The 14,845-nt window shown below is 33.9% G+C and overlaps 1 protein-coding gene across 1 annotated transcript; it reads right to left on the reverse strand.

Moving 5' to 3' along the window:
* Nucleotides 1-660: 660 nt before the first annotated feature.
* LOC126694948 (lanC-like protein GCL2) lies at nt 661-4,337 on the reverse strand. The gene is made up of 6 exons (XM_050391506.1): nt 3,983-4,337; nt 3,588-3,772; nt 2,738-2,849; nt 2,505-2,621; nt 2,107-2,421; nt 661-1,226 (listed from the first exon to the last, which is right to left on the reverse strand). Exons 1-6 carry the CDS (start codon nt 4,151-4,153, stop codon nt 888-890), a joined length of 1,239 nt encoding a protein of 412 aa, XP_050247463.1. The 5' UTR covers nt 4,154-4,337; the 3' UTR covers nt 661-887.
* Between the last annotated feature and the right edge of the window lie 10,508 nt (nt 4,338-14,845).

The raw sequence follows: 14,845 nt of genomic DNA on the forward strand, positions 1-14,845 counted from the left end.
TTGTATTATTACGTTATTATAATCTTACGTTAATATAATCTCAATACAAAAATAAAACATTAAATTGTTTAGGAATGTGATGAGATTAAAATGATGTAATATATTTTGAAATTTTAAATTATGGTAATGTTAGAAAAAATAAAATAAATCAAAAATATTAATATCACATTATCATAATGTGCATCACATCAAGGACATATCACAACGAATCAAATAGTGATTTATAAAATTGAGAGAGGAATTCACCGGTTATGTTTGAATGAACCATTTTCTGCCAAGGAATTTGAGAAACTAGTCCAAATGATTTTAATAACCACAAAGGCACAGGAAAGGAATTTTGGTATTCTTCATTTTGTGTGTGTCCATTTTCATATTATTGAAACAGAAACTTGCAAAGGTTCCTTTACATCTTACTATGTAATCTTCCCAAATTAGACTTGGGAGCTGTGGGCGACAAGTGGTCTCTACAGGAGCCCACAAAATTTATATCCCTGAATTGCATTGGTGTAATTCAAATACCAAACTTTGTCATCATCACATAATTATAAATGGCAAAATTTATTTCAGGTAATGTACATTAACAAACACAGATAGCCTCAGCTTACGCACAAAACAATCCCCCTACTAATGTAAAATTGCAGATGATGTCTACAACTCAAGAAAAAATTATCAATAAATTCATAATACACATTCCGATAAGATATACAGGGAAAAAAATCTTTGTTGCATTGTTTTTCTTAATGCATTGTCTCTCAGTGAAAGAAACTAATATTGAAAATTAGGAGCCAATTTACAAGTTAACTATATTTTCATATCTAAAGAGTCACAATATACACAAAAGTTGACATATACATGTACTTCGATTCATTTATTATATCAAAAGCATCTTAAAGTTCATATGCAGGGAACCTGGCATCAGATGGTTCAGTCATGTCCAAAAAAAGATAAGCCATTCCTCCAATACCTTCAAAAAGTGAATAGGGGCGATCACCTCCATGCATCTTTCCCTCTGATATAAGTTTTTGTGCTCTATCAAGCAGAAAGCAAGCAAATGCTTTTGCCCTGTATAAGAACTCGACATTACTTGTTAATCGGTAGAGAGAAAGAAACACATAGGTGTTCCCACTTATGCCATGGCATATTCCCACTCGCTTAAGCAGACCCCGCTTCCATACCACCTCCCCTGCATCCACAGCTGCTTGAAGAAACTCCTTATCTCCAAAAACCTGATAATTTAAAGATTGTAAACATGACAGACATGAGTTCCTGAAAAAGCTGTTTCCCTAACACGGCTAGAGAATTAATGCACACACCAAGTCTGTCATTAAAGAAGATTTTATTTGGCCATTTAGGAAACAGAACCCTAAAAATCAAACTGTACTATAGGTGTGTTTGAACTTTTTTATTGGCATTGAAAATGGATTGCTTGTCTACCAAATGACCAAGACTCCTTTTCACTTTCACAGAATAGCACCAGCTACAAGCTTATCACTTGCATCATATTACCAACTATATAAATTTTAGGGTAAAACACAGTTTTGGTCACTAAAATTTAGTTTAAGATCAATTTTCATCACAATTTTAAATATTTGAAATTTCATCTCTAAGTTTTTTTTATTGAAAGTATCAATTTCATCCTTCCATCATCTGCTGTTAAAGAAATTGCATATGTGATGCATGGAATGTTAAGTTGGCATGTTATAAAAAGCTGATATAGCTTGGTCTAATTTATCAATAGATGGACAGAAGGATGAAATCAACAATAAAAAAATATATATATCAAGGATGAAATTGCAACATAAATTTGAGGGATGAAAATTGAAATTAAACCAAATTTCATCATAAATCTTCAAACCCCCAAAAGAAGTGGTATCTTAGCAGTATGCTAAACCACCTGCTTACCAAACCAAGAGTAAAATATAAATTTCAGATCCTATCAGAGCTTTTGTCAGCAAGATCTTTGAACGACCATGACTATTGTATTGAATAACTTTGTATAATTAGTTAGTAGTGGAAAATGGTAAGCTTGATAACGATTACCTTACTTATCCCCCAACTGCTCCCCCACCCCAACCACCCCCCCCCCCCTCCAAAAAAAAAGTTTACCTCAGCTGCCTTTACAAGTGTAAGGGCAACCCCAGGAGCACCATGGCACCAATGCACTAGACGGTCTGATTCACTTCCTTCACTTGAAGGATAATTGCCACTAGGGTAACGATTCTTTATCATATAATGCAGTGTGCCCTTGACATCCTCCAACTCATCTGGTTTCAGTTCCATGTCCATCAAAACATGCATAATCCCTGCAAGTCCATGGGCAGCACCCCAGTACTTCTTCCCATGCCATTCATACATCAATGGACATTTTCCCTTGCTTGACATTCGTCTACCAGCCTTTATTACGTCATCCACAACAGGTCTCTACACAAATGAGAAATCTAATTAGGGAAGAATTCTTCTGAATTTCTTAAATCAAAAGATATCATAGAGCAAAAATGTCTCACTGTTTGGGCAGCTGATATGGTATCTTTATCAACATGCTTATTTAAGAATGAACAGGCCCACAAGAACCCTACTCTCCCATATAATAATTCATTTGGCAAATCACTAGGCAGTTTGATCTGCTCGCAAGGGCAAAAATGAATCTCAAGATTAATATAAAAAAAAATTTCTTTAATAACTATGAATAGTAAATTCTAAGGAAACAAATAAATCAATGTATTGAAATGCTAAGTACCTCTTTAAATTGTCTTAAGTAGTGCCCAAGCAGTCTTTCATCACCAGCATGCTTTGCTGTCACAGCCCCAAGAGCACAAACACCAGCCCTTCCACAAATAAATGTCACACGCCTACAGTTCCAAGCATCACGTAACAAACCTAATCAAGTTATATTGTTCATCTGCAATGGCAGGTAAGCTAGAACTGAAACGGCACTTAGGTGTGCAATTTACTATTCAAATTAAGAATTGTATAACAACCTGAAAAGAAATTTTCTTCTATGTTTTGTAAGTAGACCACATAACAACCCTACTTCATCTGATTTGTTCATTATTCATGGCAGTAAGCTATGTTTTAGAATCTTCAGTTGGGTCCAAACTCTTTCAATAAACTTAAGAAATTTCGCACAACATAGGACAGCCCTAGTTGAGCTAATTACCTCATTTCAAGCAAATGGTAAGCTACAATTGCACTCACGGTTATATAAATGTCACACAAGATCTTGCTTTCTGTCGCACACTTCTATCAATACTAAACAAAAGGAATACAAAATAAAAAACAGCACAAAAACATCAAAATGGACTAAGCAACAAGTGAATTGCATTGTTTGCAGGTTTCCACTCAATTTGAGCATAAATACAAACCCAAAAAAATATAGGGTAAAAACTAGCACATGACACGAGTGGGCGCACAATTCCCTTTACTTTGGGCAATATCAAATTCTGAGTAAACTAGAAATAAAGCTGAAAAGTTGAGATCCTACACAATCTTGGTTGATCAAAATGTTCGTTTTTAAATGGCAGTTCTACAGAATTTATTTCAACTTGAAAGCCAATTTGAGACCATTTCAAGAAAGAAGCTACGCGTACCCTGAATCTGCAGAAGCTGAATCACAAGCCTCGACAATCTGAGAGCACAACTTAAGATCATTGGCATCTTTGGTGAGTTGGTAAGATTTAAAAAGCAGAAAAGCAGTCCCAAGAGCACCAGTGTACAGTGTGAAATCATTCACACGCTTCCCACTCGGACTCAGTCCCCATGTCTCCCTCACGACCTGAAACCATAAAACCACAACCACGTATTGCTTCACTTGAACCCATCTCCAAAATCCCAATTAAAGTTCCATAAACCCATAGTTTACATGAAAAGCAAAAGTCTTGTCAGACTTGGTGGGCATTCCTAAAAACCCAAAATAGCAAAAACCCATAAACCAAAATAGCCCCATAAATCAATTGTGTGGAGTGGTGTGTTGTGGAGTAGATACCATTTGTTTGAGGTCGAGAGCTGATTTTTGGAGTTTGTGGGAGAGCGTTTTGTAGGGAAGATGGAGGAGTTTCGTGAGTGAGTCATTGGGTCCTCCACTTCCAGAGGCTGAGGATGCTTCGTCCTCTGCTACGAAGTCTGGCATTTCGTTTGGGAAGAAACGGTCCGCCATATCTCTCTCTCTCTCTAACTGAGGATGTTCAATTCTAATTCTGCACTTCTACTTCTTTGAGTCGGTGCGTTGTGCTGTGCAAGATTGCCGTTGTTCGTGTTCTCTCGAACCAAACTTTAATCAAATCCTTTTTCCCAAAGTCCCAACCGTAAAGTGCCAAAAAGATGCTCCTCGTAAGAATTTTTCCTATTAACAACTGAGTTTTTAAAATAATGTAAAAATTGTGTTTTAAAAGGTGTTGTGAAATGACTGATAATGTTAAAAAAAAATAAACGTATTTAGTATTATACTATCATATTTCTAATACAACTAAAAAAATCATATTTCTAATAATATATATTTTAAAAATATAATTATGTGTTTTTATGAGCTTTTTTTTCTAGTGTAAGGGGTAACTCTATAACATATACCATACATTTATTAATATTTTATGGATCGAGTCATAAAACTGGGTCAAGTATTTTATTTTATTTTTTTTTGAGAATCGGGTCAAGTATATAATTGATCTAATTATGATAAATAGTTAATAATACCCATTATCTAATATATATATATATATATATATATATAATCGAAGCTTTTGAAACTTCCACATTTTTCCATGTCAACGTAACATTAAAAAAATAAATAAATAAATAAATAAATAAATAAAATAAAACACTACCCGACTGCCTTCTCCCATTACCTTCCTCCCACACGACTGCCTTCTCTTTTGACACTCTGCCATTGCCTTCCTCCCACACGAAAGCCTTCTCTTTTGACGCTCTGCCATTACCTTCCTCCCACATGAAAATAAAACACCGATTCTATGCCATTTCCTTTCCACGGCAAGACCCAACAGACCGATCCTCTGCCTCTTCCCCGATCCGACCCAACAGACCGATCCTCTGCCTCTTCCTTTCCACGACAAGACCCAACGACACCTTCTTCAAAGCACCGATCCATCGATTTGCTGCCTCTCCCTTTCCACGGCAAGACCCAACAGCCCGATACCGATCCGACCCAACAGACTGATCCTCTGCTTCTTCCTTTCTACGGCAAGCCCATGGCCACAGATCCCACCATACCCATATCCACTTCGCTCAGTTTCCACTCTTCACCAGCCCGTGAAAACTAGGCTGGGTCGGTCGGCAATGCAATCGACCCAGCCTGTCGAGACCGGCCCACAGGTATTATTATCTTATAAACCTATATTTTTTTCTTGAATCCGAACTCTATATATATTAGGACTCTATAACTATATATATAAACCTTTCATAATGCTTTTTTTTTTCACGGCTATTCAATTTCTAGGTTTATTGTTATTGCCTTTCTCTTCATTCTTTTCCTCCATTCGAATCAGAGTTAAAGGTATGCTTTTCTTAATTTTTTTTTTGAATTTTAGTTATATGTTTATGTTTTTGTATGGAAACTGAGCTATTGGTCAATTTTAGTGTGGATTTCTTAACTTTTTTGTGGAAACTGAGCTACTATTTTAGTGTGGATTTCTTAATTTTTTTTTGAATTTTAGTTATATGTTTATGTTTTTGTATGGAAACTGAGCTATTGGTCAATTTTAGTGTGGATTTCTTAACTTTTTTGTGGAAATTGAGCTACTATTTTAGTGTGGATTTCTTAACTTTTTTTTTAATTTTAGTTATATGTTTATGTTTTTGAAACTGAGCCATTTGTTTTTGTGTTCTAGAGTTGATTGAATTGTAGTTTTTGTGCACACACTTAGATAATCATTTTAATTAATTATACAGAGAAATACATCATAAAAATTATAAGCTTACACATATCATGTGATGTAAGTGCTATTTAGTCCTGTGCGCACCTAAATCAATGCCTATTTTCTGTCTCTGGCCTAATCCCATGGCTGTCTATCCTGGCCCGTGGCCAGTATTGCTAAGAACATTGCAATCCCTACTTTCCCTTCAATCTAAACACATACAAAGACACTTATCATACAAATTAAAAAATATCCAAGGAATACATGCCTGGAGACTTTTATCCAATGACCCTGTGATTGCTTCCTCATATGTTTTTGCACAGGTAGCACTGATAGCATCATTCTTGGAAAATAGAATCTCTTTGTTGTCACCATCTATGTTGTTGTACATAATCTTAGCAATACGTAAGATAAATATATAGTACTTACACAGTAACTTCTCAACTAGAATTGTGTTCTCCTTTGTTAAATTATTTAGCTGCACAGAACATATTGTAATTGCAAACATTGAGATGAATGTTCAGTAAGTTTTCATGTCCCTTTGACTGACTCTATTATTAAGTCTCCTGATATATATGTTTGCAATTGCCAGTCAATAATGTTTGTGCCACATTCAAAACAACAGGAGTGTGCTGTTACATAATTAGATATGCAGAAAGTATGGCTTCAATCTGTTTGACTTTTCTACTGCTTTAGGGATGTCAATGGGGTGGTTTTGGATGGGGCGGCACCAAATTGAACAAAAGATCAGATTACATAATTGCTCTTTCTCTTTATAAAGTCTAATATTTACTTATAAAGAAAAGATCCACTGTTATCTCACCTTTAATAGACTTGAATTTAATATTAGGTATATGCAAGTACCTATCCTAGATTGTTACACAAGTTGCGATGAATCTACTAAGCAAGCAAACTCTTAATGTTACTCAAAATTTCAAATAGCCCCCCTGCTGTTTCAATTGCCCTCAAATTAAGAGCAAATCAATGGACATGAGAAGGAGAAAAACCTGAAGAGAGCTTTGGTTGCATCTTTTGTTGTTGTTGAATGCATTGAATATTTAGTGGAAGATATCAAATAAATGAAATTGAAAAATAAGAATGTGCTACCAGAGAATCGATGCTGAATTCCAAAAGCTAATGTCACATCATTTGGAAAAAATTGGTAGCTTTCCCGTGCATCGCACGGGTTAGCGACTAGTTCAATTAATTTATTTGGAACAAGATTTAGGTTATAGTTTTAATTGAGTCTGGTCTTGGCGTAAAACACATGGTTTACAGCCTCCAATAACAACAAGACACATTAGCAATTTCACAAACTAATGAATAGAGCTTACCACACTCAATATTACCTTTTTAATACTATATTTCAGAAAATTAAGGGCCTATTTGGTAAGATATTTCTAGCAACGTTGTTTAAGTTTTGTAGAAATACGTGTGTGAAAAATACGTATTGTGATATTTAAACAACAGTTTTCGTTATTTAAACACCGTTACCAAATGGAATCTAAAGCTATAAAAAAAAAAAATTATGAAGAACCACCGCTTCAACTCGAGAAATGCCATTGAATAAGATGTCTTTAGAGTTTGGCAAGAGAAGCTAGAATTATAGTCAAATCTCATCACAAATTTAGAATTGATATTACTCAAATAATTGAAAGGCACATTCAAATATATAGACATGTGTTGATGTTGGGCCCTGTGTGGCTTGAATTACCAAGCCCAATTCGGTCTTCAAAACCGAATACAACTAGGAATATAAATCCAAGTACAGCTGATCTATGACACACACACACACACACACACACACACACACACACACACATATATATATATATATATATATTAGGTTTGTGTTGTAGGGCAAGAGAGAGTTAGACAATTCCTAAAAGCCTAGCAGCAGCCACATAAGAAGAAGAATAGTGTTTTCTTGTCTTGTGGGTGAGAGAGAGTTAGGGTGTATTGGGATTTGGGTTTCTTGAGAGTGTTATTGTGTATTATTGTATTTCCCTATTTTTTATAGTGAAATTTCTCCGTCGTCTCCATGGTGGTAAGCAGTTTGCCAAACCACGTAAATTCTTGTGTTCTTTGTGTGTGATTGTTATTTAATTTTCACTAATTTACTGTTATTGATTTGAGTCTTGGGGTGCTATTTGCACAACAACATGTAAATTGTATTTTGATAAAAATTCAAATTCCAAACTTCCAAAATATCTAAAAATTAACTAAAAAAATGTATAGTTGTAAAAATTATCCAAGCTATGTTACATATTAGAATAACATTATATCATTGTATACTATATAATGTTATAGGATAACATCTATTAATTAAAGAGAAGAAAAAAAAAAGATAAAAAAAAAATTAAAACATAACCAAATTACATTAACCTAAAGTAGAGTTCAACACAAAATTTATCAACCTAAAGTAAATATGCAATAAAAAATTAAAAATCCACCAAAAACAAATAGAGACATAGAGAGTATTTACCTTTTGTGTGGGAAAATATTGATTGAATGTAAAAGAAAATAACAATTTTTTTTTATAGTAAATAAAATGGGGAGAAGAATAATCAAAATAAAAGGAAGATGAAGTGATAAATGAGTTGTAATATTAAGGTATACAGTAGTTGGGAGATAAAAATGTAAAAGTGAAGGGAAAATGTTGAGGACGTGTAATTGTAAGGTGAGAGAAAGTGTAGGAAATAGGTGAATGATGTGTCTGCTAATGTGGTGCTATAGAAGCGTAATACTTATTAAGAGAGGAGTTAGAGCATTTACATCACTGAATGTAAAATAGAAAATGTGTCTAATTTTACACATTTAGTCCCAAAATTCTCTCACATCGGTTAAGCTAAAATTGTGTAAACTTACATAATTGTTACAATAACCGTGTAAACATACACGATTAATGTAGTTTTGTATTTGATATATCATTACAACAAAATGTATTTTTAGTGACGAAAATTAGTGAGAAAATATTTTTCGTCACTAAAAATACAGCTTTAGTGATGAAATATGAATTTCGTCACTAATAATGAAAAAAAATTATAACATTTAGCGACGAAAAATAAATTTCGTCGCTATTGTGATTTGAAAAATGATCGCCAACGGAGGGAATTTTGATGCCAGCTTAATTAATCTATAGTGACGAAATATTTCGTCGCTAAAAGTTGAAATTTTTAGTGACGAAATATTTCGTCACTGTAGGTATTACTGTGGATAGTTTTAGTGACGAAAATACTTTCGTTGCTATAAGTAAGAATTAGTGATGAAAAATAGTCGTCACTAAAAATAATAATAGTTTTGCACTTATATGTTTTTAGTGACGAAATATGAATTTTGTCACTAAAAATAATAATAGTTTTGCACTTATATGTTTTTAGCGACGAAATCACATTTCGTCCCTAAAAGTATGCTTTAGTGATGAAATATGAATTTCGTCTCTAAATTTTAATAAAGCTTGGGTTCTTTAGTGACGAAACTGACATTCGTCACTAAAAAACATAAAAAATACCTTTTGCGACGACGAAATGAGCATTAACAACGGAAATATTACGTCGCTAAAGACCCCTATATAAACTGAAATGGTTTTAGTGACGAAAATAAACTGAAATGGTTTTAGTGACGAAATATTTTCGTCACTAAATACTGTTTTTAGCAAGGAAAACATTTAGCGACGAAATGTTTTCATCGCTAAAAGTTTTTTTCTTTTTTAAATAAATCGGACTTTTAGTGACGAAATTTTTCGTCGCTAGGACTTTTAGCGACGGAGCTACAGCGACGAAACGAATTTTGTCACTAAAGGTTCTTAGTGACGAAAAACTAGACTTTTAGTGACAAATTTTTTCGTCACTAAAAATACATTTTGTTGTAGTGTATGTTGGTGCAAACACAATAATAATGGAAACAACACAAATAGAAACTGAATAATACGTTGAATATTATTATTTTGAAGAGATGAATTACACAACACTATTTGAACTAAGGCGCGGCACTCGCTCTCTTTAAGAAGATTCAAGCCCTTGGTTGGCTAATCTTTGTAACCGGTGCAGACCTTCTCTGACTTGTCTCCCCCAGGATACAATAGCTCAACAAATGTTGTATGGCTAGAATAACTTCTGCACAAAGTGTTCAAGCCCAAAGCTCCACCAGAAGAACACCTTTCTTCGGCCCGAAATCTCTTAAGTATTTAGGAATATTATTGAATTCACTCTCTCACACAATACTCTTTGCTTTTAACTATTTTTCTTCATTCACTCTTGATATGAAATTAGTCCATAGCATAGCCATATATATAGTCTTCCAATCCCTCACATAACCTACATGTTATTTATTAATTTAAAAAACTTCTCTTAATTTATTTAATCTAACTTACATACAAGTAACTCTTTTTTTAACAAATTTTATTATAACTCATCTCTTTATTCATCTTCAGTTATTTTGAGTTTTAACATATTTAATTTAAAATGTACTAACATTCCCCCACTAATTTTAATATTAAATTTGGAAAATGAGAGATTACTAGGCAAAGATGGATTATTATGTATCATGAAGGTGTGCTATGCATTGAACCTTCACTTAGTGAAACAACAATCTCTACTCCAGAGTCAGTAGTGGTCTCCGACTTGAACTATGATTGCTTAAGGGAAATAAAATATTATTGCTCACACATAATGATCTAGGTGTTGACATGAGCTTTTATAGCTAGCACTTTACGGCCGTGTGTTGATCCCAGTTTCATGAATGTATTAGAGATTAAGTCCAAATATCATAGGGAGCGGCCCCACCCCCACACTCACATAGGTGAAATTTTGTCAAGGGTGTTCCTGTAATTTTGACACTTCACTCATACGAGCTACAAATTTCATTAAGAGTTTTTTACTCAACCTTTCCACATTACAGGATAAATGCACTTACATCATGGGGATGAACAATTACAAAATTATTTACAAAATAAATAATTTTAAAAAACGAATAGTGCATTTCTTACGACCATCGTATGATTCATTTTTCCTATTGAACCCAATTCTCAGGATCTCTGGTCCTTGGATTGGATATCCTTATACATGGCTCATGATTCTATGGACTTTAGTCCCATCCCCCTCGATGTATTCTAGACCCTATCTTTTGCCAAGGCCTTAGTAAATGGATCTGCAAGATTATCATTAGATTTAATATAATCCACAGTTATGATGCCATTACTCAAAAAAGATCGCACGGTACTGTGCTTTCTTCTTAGAGGTCTAGATTTACTATCGTAGTAACGGTTTTTAACTCTACGAATTGTGGTCGTGCTATCACAATGAATTAATATAGGTGAAATTGGCTTTTCCCAAAGTGGAATTTCATATAACAAATCTCTAAGCCAATTTGCCTCTTCACTAGCTGAAGCTAATGCTATTAATTCAGCTTCCATTGTTGAATTAGCAATTATTGTTTGTTTTTTAGATTTCCAACAAATAGCACCACTACCTAAGGTAAAAATATAACCAGTGGTAGAGAAAGAATCACTTGACAAAGTATTCTAATCAGCATCACTAAAAGCTTCAATCATAGCAGGGTACTTTTTATAAAATAAGCCATAGTTTTTTGTACCAATTAAATATCTTATGACTCGCTCAATAATTAGCCAATGATCTTTACTAGGCTTGCTAGTAAATATGCTAAGCACTCCTACTGCATATGCAATGTCAAGTCCAGTACAATCAGTAGCATAACGCAAACTACCAATGATACTAGCATGATCCTTTTGATTGAAAATCTCATCATCATTATTCACAGGAAATAAATGAACACTAGAATCAAAAGGAGTAGCTACACTTTTGTGATCATGAAAATTATATTTTCTCAATATTTTCTCAAAATAATTTGATTGATCAAGATATCTTCCATCACATGTTTTTGTAATTTTCATGTCCAAAATGAAATTAGCCTCACCAAGATCTTTCATATCAAAATGGCTTTTTAACATATTTTTTGTCTCATTTATAACATGCATATTTGAGCCAAAAATCAACATATTATCCACATAGAAGCTAATAATAACATGTAAATTATTCCAAGATTTAGAATAAATACATTTATCACATTCATTTGATTTATAATCATTTTCAATCATGCAGGAATCAAACTTTTCATGCCACTACTTAGGTGCTTGTTTTAAGATATATAGGGATTTAGTTAGGTTACATTCCTTGCTTTCTTGTCCAAGCTCTACAAAGCCTTCGGGTTTATCTATATAAATCTCTTCCTCTAGGTCCCTATTTAGAAAAGCAGTTTTTACATCCATTTGATGAATTTTCAAATAAAAAATTGTAGCAATAGCAATTAACAATCTAATAGATGTAATTCTTGTTACCGAAGAAAATGTATTAAAGAAATCAAGATCAGCTTTTTGTTTAAAGCCTTTTGCAACAAGTCTAGCTTTAAACTTATCTATTGATCTATCCAGTTTCAAATTTTTTCTAAGGACCCATTTACAACCTATGGTCTTACAACCCTGTGGAAGATCTACTAATTTCCAAGTTCTATTAGAAATTAGAGATTCCATCTCATCATTTACAGTCTCTTTCCAAAATATAGCATCAAGTTAGGTTAAAACCTCTTTTAAATTTTGGGGATTTTCCTTAATGTTAAAAACATAATAATCAGGACCAAAATCCTTTTCAACTCTAGCTCTTTTACTCCTTCTAGGTTCCATTTCAAAATTTTCTTGATTTCATAAATGTGAAGTAGAAGAACTAGATTGTGACAAAATATTTTCTTCACCCCCATTATTTTTCAATTTAAAAGGAAATTTTTCTTCATGAAAAATTGCATTACTAGATTCAAAAATTATTTTATTTTCAAGATCAAAAAATCTATAGGCTGCACTATAAATCGCATAACCAAGAAAAGTATAGGTAGTTGCTCTTATACCTAATTTAGGTATTTTAGGGTCAGTAAGATTTCCATAAGCAAGACAACCCCATACTCTCAAATATCTCAAATTTGGCTTATGTCCTTTCCACATTTCAAAAGGTATGGAATGTGATTTTTTATGTGGCACCCTATTTAAAACATGACATGCAGTTAAAATAGCTTCATCCCAAAAATGTAAAGGTGCACCAGATTCAATTAACATGGCATTTGTTAACTCAATTAAAGTTCTATTTTTTCTTTCAGCCACACCATTAGAAGCAGGTGAATATGGTGCAGTAGTTTCATGGATAATTCCCAAAGACTGAACAAATAAGTTGAATGCACTTGATTCATACTCACGGTCTCTATCACTTCTTATTCTTTTTATTTTTCTATCGAATTGATTTTCATCTTCTTTTAAAAAATCTTGAAAATTTTCAAAAGCATCACTTTTATTTTTCAACAAATAAATAGTTGTATATTTTGAGAAATCATCAATAAAAGTGATAATGGGTCTGTTTGGATTGAACTTATTGTTGCTGAAACTGAAAACTGAAAATACTGTAGCAAATAATTTAACTACTGTAGAGCGTTTTTGGGATTGAAACTACTGTAGCGCGTTTTTGTTTTTGTTTTGTTTTTTAATATTTTTTTATTTCACTCCTTCCTCAGTAGCCTTTTTTTTACTCCTTTCCCGGTAGACATCGATTTCTCTCTCTCTTCGATATGCACGAGGTGGAGTTTCCTCTCTCTTTCTCCCATGGAGTTTGGTCTTATGAAGAACTAATGTTTTAGTTTCTTGATTTGGGAACTCGGTGGTGGTGGATAGATTGATCGGCAGTGGGTTTGATGGGTTGATCGGCAATGGGTTTGATGGGTTTGATTTAGGAACTCGGTGGTGGTGGATGGGTTGATCGGCGGGGGGTTTGATGGGTTGATCGGAAGTCGGTGGTGGTTGATGGGTTGATTGGCGGTGGGTTTGCCGGGTTTGATTCCGTTTGCTGGGTAGATCCGTTTGATCGATTACGTTTGCTGGGTTTGATCGTTTGATCGGTTGTTGGGTTTGATTTTTGATTTTTTTTTTTTGATTTTTTTTTTTCACATGGGTTTGATTCATATGGTTTTGGTTTTACCGTTTTGATCACTTGTTGGTTGATGGGTTTGTTGGATTTCAAGAACATGAATAGTCATGTTCTGGGTTTGATCGGTGAAGAACACGAAGAACGGTGAAGAACAATACACGCACACGCCCAGCATTGAAACGGTGCGTTTAAGCTGATTTCATCCTGCGTTTCAGTTGGGAAGAGTTGCGCGTTTATTTTTACACACTGTAGCGTGGGTCCCACGAAGTGTAAAACGCAAACGTAGAAAGACTCAGCTAAACGCTGGATCCAAACAGATACAATATATCTATTTCCTCCACGAGTTAAAATTCCCTCAAATTCACATAAATTGGAGTGAATTAACTCAAGCAATTTGGTATTTCTTACAACACTTTTATGAGGCTATTTTGTAATCTTAGCTTGACTACAAGTTTCACATTTTTCAAAATCTTTTGACAGTCTCAGAATTAATCCTAAACTACTCATGATTCCCACATATCTACTATTTATATGACACAAACGAGCATGCCAAAAATTAATAGAAGAAAGCATATAAATTGAACTGGTAGACGCTTTATTATTCTCAACATTCAATTTAAACATTCCATCACAAGCATAACCCTTGCCCACAAATAATCCATTTTTAGTGATTACATAATTATTAGATTCCATAGTTTGCTCGAAGCTAGCCTTGTTAAGCAAAAAACTTGACATCAAATTCTTCCTCATGCATGGAGTATAAAAAACATCTTTCAATGTTAGCACACGTCCAGAAGTGAATTTCAATTCAACCTCACCACTCCCAAGAACCTTGGTTTTACTAGAGTCACCAAACATAACGGTTTTTTCTTCTTCAAAAGGAGTGTACAATTTGAACCAATTTTTGTCATTACAGACGTGCCTATTAGCACCAGAATCTGCCCACCACCCTTCAACATATTGCACCATATTAATGTCTATAATCATAGCCACTAAAGGCTC

The sequence above is a fragment of the Quercus robur genome, chromosome 8, assembly GCF_932294415.1.
Source record: "Quercus robur chromosome 8, dhQueRobu3.1, whole genome shotgun sequence".
NCBI lineage: Eukaryota > Viridiplantae > Streptophyta > Magnoliopsida > Fagales > Fagaceae > Quercus > Quercus robur.